At 34.7% G+C, this 6875-nt stretch overlaps 1 protein-coding gene across 1 annotated transcript; it reads left to right on the top strand.

Annotated features, from left to right (window-relative positions):
* The first annotated feature begins 2713 nt into the window (after positions 1–2713).
* On the top strand, positions 2714–3848 carry LOC123810464 (dnaJ homolog subfamily A member 1-like). Its single transcript, XM_045826226.1, has 2 exons — positions 2714–3020; positions 3580–3848. The coding sequence occupies exons 1-2, from the start codon at positions 2714–2716 to the stop codon at positions 3846–3848; spliced, it is 576 nt and encodes a 191-aa protein (XP_045682182.1).
* The last annotated feature ends 3027 nt before the right edge of the window (positions 3849–6875 follow it).

Here is a 6875-nt window from a genome sequence, read left to right on the forward strand (position 1 = left end):
TCACCCAGTTTCTGTGGGAAGATAAAATCCTAACTTCCATATTTGCTATAGTGGATATACCTGTGTTTTTTGGACTATAAGACACACTTCCCCAAGAAATTTTGGGAGAAAAGGGGGATATATCTTATTGTCCAAATGTAGTTTACCTGACTTTGGGGGAGGGCAGCGGTGGGGCAGGGTCACAGGTTATTAAATAATTTACCACATTTTTTGCTTCAAAATTTTTTTCCTATTTTCCTCCTCTAAAACCTAGGTGTGTCTTATGGTCCTAAAATATGGTAGCTACCTTAATTTCATTTACATTGATACTGTAATTTTTTACTTGAGTCTGTTTTCTCTTCCTACATCCTCATTCTCTTTTTAAAAAATCCAATAACCTTTACACAGAGTAGAATGTACCTCAGCTCTTTCCGTTATTGCAGGTAGTTACTGAACAAATCTGTTTTCACTACTTTAACTAATGTCTGGCTTTATTGATCTTTGACACTGGTTTCCTATTAAGAAGAAGAAATTTGGACACACAAAGAGACAGCAGAGATGATATGCACATCTACAAGCCAAAGAAAGAGTCTTTTGAAGAAACCAAGCTTTCTGACACTGTGAATCATGGAGTTTGAGCATCCAAAACTGTGAGAAATAAATGTCTATTGTTTAAGCCACCCAGTCTATGCTAGTTCATGTCAGTAAACTAACACAGGTCACAAATCATATTTTAAATATTAAATCAAACAAAATATGTTAAATAATAATATTTTACCTTCTTACCTTGACACATATGCTTTCATAACAAACTAGAGGACTGGATTTTTAAAAATTTAATCTTTATTGTACTTCTTTTCCCATTATCATTTAGTTTCCTTATATGCCCCTTCCCCCAGCAATCACCACACTGAAGACTGGCTTTGAATTTAGCATAATTGGATTCCACAGGGTTCTTCCTGGAATGTGGCTATAAGAGAAGTTCAAGCCTTTGTCCTAGACCATATTTCAACTGTCTCTTTCTCTTTCCTCACCAATCTTCATCTCACACTTTATATGCAAGCTTTGAGCCCAATACACACAAATAGCCACTGTTTAGTCTACCTGGAGACCTAGGAGCATGTCCAGTGGCAGCACTGTCTGTCTCCATGAGGATGGAATTGAGGCTGAGACTCAATGTGAAGCCCAAATAGACACTATGGCCATTGAAGCAGGATATTCAGGGTCCTAAGTATCCAAGCCATGATCTAGAAGAGGAGTCATACACTCCAGACAGACACATCCACTTCACCTTGCAAAGCTCCTTACTCTGCATGAAATGGTGATGCTGGTAAAGAACAAGAGCAGAGCCTGTCTAAATGAAGCCCCACAACAAGGACTTCCCTGGGCAGCACTGCATGAGAGTCACAGATTTTCTTGCTCTTACAAAATGCTTCTCAGAATATTAAATGTTCACTGTAGTATGTGTGGTTTCTGGACATGGATACACTAGGAGCATTTTTGGGGGGTGATACAACTCTAAAAAATATGATGATCAAATTAATATTTATATCTGTAGGTCCCTTTTCCTATTCTATTTTCAGGATTGTAGAAGATGTTGGAAGAATCTTTTATGAGAAATTTGATCAGATGAAGAAAAGAACCTAAAGACACAGATATCAGGGTTTTTCTAAAAAACTGTTCAAAGCTAGATCTCCCATCCCCTACACCCCCAACTCCAGAATAAGATTCCATGGTAAAAAGCAAAGTTCACAGGCTCAGAGTTTCAAATTGTTAGCACCAATCTTAAATATGAGCAGACAACCAAAGATTACCATGGACTCAAAAAAGGCTCTAAAAATGATGGAGGTAAAAATAAAAAGAAAGTCAATAAAACAACAACAAAACTTGGAGGAAACAAGAGACATTAAATAAAAATAAAAATAAAACAGGCTATTAATGTTCTTAGATAATGTAATTTATTACATTCATTGTAACATGCTTAAGAATATATTATTTTGTTCGTTTTTTTTCAAGATATAGAATACAAAAGGTATCCCTAGGCATATAAAAATATAAAAGCAGAAATGAAAATCTTAATAGAAAGATTGAAGAAATGCTCCAGAAAGTAGATTAAAAGAACAAAAATACAGAAAATAGAAGATATAAGAAAACTATAGGCAAACTCTAAGAGATCTAAAAACCAAATAAGAGTTCTAGAAAGATAATAGGAGAGATAGATATTATCAGCAACAGTAAATGACGAATCTTTCAAAGTATGCATATATCTCACTGATTATTGTATTCTGCTTTATTTTTGTTCAGTAATAATTTAGAATGTTTAATTTTGTGCTTATGTATATATTTATGTATACACAATTGATGTTTTTAATGTCAATTAGAATTTTGTTAACATATAAATATAATTGATTTCTGCATATTGATTTTTAATGAAGTGATTGTTAAAAATTCACTTATTAGTTTGAATCATCAACTTAGTTTCATTTTGGAGTATGTGGTTAACAAATTATGTCATATGTAAATAAAAATAGCTTCACTTCTTTCTTATCTTTCTTTTACCTAATATTTATTTTGCTTACTCTATTACATAACATTTACAGTATAGTAAAAAAAGAGGAACTTTCAAGAACACTCAGTGAGAAGCTGAGGAGCAGCAACTTTCAAAGCTGCGTGCAGTAACGTGCTCTTTCCTACTCCTTCACACCTGCCTCTGCCTGCTCACTGGCTGTCAAAAATGATGAAGGAAACCACTTACTATGATGTTTCAGGGGTCAAACCCAATGCCACCCAGGAAGAATTGAAAAAGGCTTACAGGAAGCTGGCCTTGAGGTACCACCCTGATAAAAATATAAATGAAGGAGAGAAGTTTAAACAGATTTCTCAAGCTTACAAAGAACTCTCTGATGCAAAGAAAAGGGAATTACATGATAAAGAAGGAGAACAGGCAATTAAAGAAGGTGGAGCAGGTGGTGGTTTTGGCTCCCCCATAGACATCTTTGATATGTTTTTTGGAGGAGGAAGGATGCAGAGGGAAAGGAGAGGTAAAAATGTTGTGCGTCAGCTTTTGGTGACCTTAGAAGATTTATATAATGGTGTGACAAGAAAACTAGCTCTGCAAAAGAATGTGATTTGTGACAAATGTGAAGGCTGAGGTGGTAAGAAAGGAGCAGTCTAGTGCTGTCCCAAATGCTGAGTTACTGGGACGAAAATAGAATTCATCAGATAGGACTTGGAATGGTTCAGCAAATTCAGTCTGTGTGCATGGAGTGCCAGGGCCACAGCGAATGGGTCAGTCACAAAGATAGATGTAAAAGTTGCAATGGAAGGAAGATAGTTCGAGAGAACATTCTAGAAGTTCATATTGACGAAGGCATGAAAGATGGCCAGAAGATAACATTCCGTGGTGAAGGAGAACAAGAACCAGGACTAGAGCCAGGAGATATTATCATTGTTTTAGATCAGAAGGACCATACTGTTTTCACTCTGTAAGAAGACCTTTTCATGTGTATGGATATATAGCATTGTGTATGGACATTGAAGCATTGTGTGGCTTCCAAAAGCCAATAGCTACTCTTGACAATCGAGCCACCACTCATCCAGGCCAGATTGCCAAGCATGGAGATATCAAGTGTGTGCTGAATGAAGGCATGCCAATTTATCATAGACCATATGAAAAGGGTCGCCTAATCATCAAATTTAAGGTAAACTCTCTTGAGCATGGCTTTCTCTCTCCTGATAACCACTCTTTGCTGGAAAAACTTCTACCTGGAAGGAAGGAAGTAGAAGAGACTGATGAAATGGACCAGGTAGAACTGGTGGACTTTGATCCAAATCAAGAAAGGCAGTGGCATTACAACGAAGAAGTATAAGAGGATGATGAACATCATCATATGGATGGTGTTCAGTGTCAGACCTCTTAATGTGGCCAGTGAATGATACTCACTGCTGGCATTTTATATACAATAGTGAATGAGTGAAGGACTATAATCATAATATGCTCACTACTTGCTATTATTTTTTGTTTTAATATTCAACTATAGTAGTGTTTTAAAAGTTAAATGAAGAATAAACCCAAAATATAAATGCTCTGACTTTGCCCTGTATGTATAATGACTTAAGTGTGCAAGAAAAGTTTAATATCTGTAAAAACTATTTAAGAAAAAATTTCCCCCTAGCATTTGTTAGGCCATACTTTGTAATTAATTTCAGCTATGTACATGGAATAGCTTAGATTGAACTGCTAGGTTATATGTATTGACTTTGGTGTGTGACTCTTAATTGTTAAGCTCTGAAGTTAAACTTCCGTATTTAACTGGCAGTCAGACAAAAAACTTAATTTATAGAAAAGTGTTAGTTTGTATAGTTGCATTAAGTGGGATTCATTGTAATGCCTCTGCATTTATTGCCTCGACTGTTACTTGGAGGTGGCATGCCATATAATTTAACCTGTGGTATCAGTGATAGAAACAATACCTTTCTGAAGTAGGGGTTTATCATAATAACTTGCTTCTTGAGGGCTTGAACTTGTAGAATTGTATTCCCTTCTGTAGTGACATCTTTTAAAAAATATATATATATAACTATATCAGTCCTTAGTTACATTTTTTTCCTTCTCTTTAGATTATAAGCCTTAGAGTAGTGACTTCTGGAGCAGGCTAATTTAAAAGTTGAGTGATGAGACCTTTACATGGAAAAGTAATTTGCATGTATGAAATAGGAAGGTTTTCGTTTTGTTTTGTTTTAATTTGTTTTAGGTATGTTACAGGCTTACTTTAAGCCATTTAACTTATGCTCCAAAATAACTGTAATTTAATGTTGGTAGTACAGCAAATTATGAATAGCTTTAATTGTGTGTTTAAAAGTCATGTTTACAAGCTCAAGTCTGAATATCAGAATTTAAGCAATTCTTGAAATGTATGAATGTCTCCTTAATATACTGATTACAAAGCAAAAAAAAAGAGATCAGAGTAATATATATTTTAAGTATAACTTTAATATTATGTTTTAATATTAATATGTTATATAGTTTTTTTTATTTTAGACACCCTCTATAAGATTAAGTATGAGAGTTTAATCATTATATGGCTGAAGTGTCACACACTTTTTCTGTATCTATGTAAAGGGATAGATAGGTGATAGGTGATAGATGATGGGTAAATAGGTAGATAGTTGGAATAAAACTCATTTGGTCAGATGCATTATCCTTCTCAAAAATCAACACATTCAGTTTTATTTTATTTTGTTTAAGAATTTTGTGTTTATGTTCATGAGAGATATGAACTTATAATTTGCTTTTCTTATAATACTCTTTGCAGACTTTAGTAGCAGGATTATGTTTGCCTCATAAAATAAGTTGGGAAGTGTTCTCTTTTTCTATTTTCTGAAAATTTTGTTGAAGGTTTTTGGTATTTCTAACTTAAATGTTTGAAAGCATTCAACTGTGCAGCCAAAAGTTTTCTTTTGGGGGACATTTTAAATTATTGATTACATTTATTCAGTATATGTTTATTAATTTTTTTTGTTTCTGTTTAAGCCAGTTTGATAGACAAAAGTGTATTTAGAAGAAATTAATTCAATTTCTCTAGTTTTTTTTACTTTTATAAAGACTTTATTACATGGATTATATCACTTAATCCTCCTATTCACCCTGTGCTAAAGATACATAATTGTGCTCTTTAACAGATAAAGAAATTTGATGCTTAAAGAAATTTGTAACTTTTTCTAGGTCACACAACTAGTAAATTGAGAAGCAGGGTTAATAATTCATGGACATATGAGTGAGTTCACACCATTTAAACTCTATCATCTGAGAAAACAAATAGCAGCACAAACAATTCTAACAGACATTGAGCATAAATATACAGGCAACTTTCAAAGTGCTTTATGTCACATAATTCACACAATCTTATGAGATAAGTATTACATTATTGTTATGCTATTGTTGTTATTTCTATTTTACGGAGCAGAGGAAACAGACACAGAGAAAATGTTGGGTGACCAAGGACAAATAGCTATCTAGTGGTGGCACTGGAACTTAAAATATTTGTCATTTTCGAGAGTCCACACTATTAATTACTTAATGCACTACTTCCAGGACCATATTCTTTACTTCCTCTTGAAGTTTCTTGGCTTTTTAGACAATTAAGACATGTAACTATGTTTTACTGTGGTAATAAATGGATTTTAGGAACACATTTTTAAAAGGATTTTTTATTTTAATTGTTGTTCAAGTACAGTTTTCGGCCTTTTACTCCCATCCCAGCTCACCCCTCTCCCCAGTCCTCCACACCTCCCTCCCATTTCCACCCCTCCCTAGATTTTGTCCATGTGTCCTTTGTACTTGCTCCTATAAACCCTTCCCCTTTTCCCCTGAAATTACCCTGAAATTCCCTCCCCTCTCCTTTCTGGTCACTGTCAGCCTGTTCTCTATTTCATTGTCCTTGGTTATATTCTGCTTGTTTGTTTGTTTTGTTGTTTAGGTTCTTGTTAAAGGTGAGATCATATGGTATTTTCTTTCACTGCCTGGCTTCTTTCACTTAGCATAATGCTTTCCAGTTCCATCCATGCTGTTGCAAAAAGTAGGAGCTCCTTCTTTCTTTCTGCTGCATAGAATTCCATTGTGTAAATGTACCATAGTTTTTTTTTATCTATTCACTTACTGATGGACACCTAGGTTGCTTCCAACACTTGGCTATTGTAAATTGTGCTGCTATGAACAATGGGGTGCATAGTGCTTTTGGGTTGGTGTTTCAGGGTTCTCAGGATATAATCCTAGCAGTGGAATTGCAGGGTCAAAAGGCAGATCCATTTTTAGTTTTCTGAGGAAGTTCCATACTGTTTTCCATGGTGGTTCTACCAGTCTGCAATCCTACCAACAGTTCACTAGGGTTCCCTTT

The sequence above is a fragment of the Phyllostomus hastatus genome, unplaced genomic scaffold, assembly GCF_019186645.2.
Source record: "Phyllostomus hastatus isolate PE091 unplaced genomic scaffold, TTU_PhHast_1.1 phas_scaffold_60, whole genome shotgun sequence".
Taxonomy (NCBI): domain Eukaryota; kingdom Metazoa; phylum Chordata; class Mammalia; order Chiroptera; family Phyllostomidae; genus Phyllostomus; species Phyllostomus hastatus.

Excerpts from the sequence above, each read along its gene's own strand:
- LOC123810464 (XM_045826226.1), top strand. The coding sequence starts at position 2,714 with ATGATGAAGGAAACCACTTACTATGATGTTTCAGGGGTCAAACCCAAT. Across the intron at positions 3,021-3,579 it reads GATGCAGAGGGAAAGGAGAG|GCCAGATTGCCAAGCATGGA; the intron begins GTAAAAATGTTG and ends CCACTCATCCAG.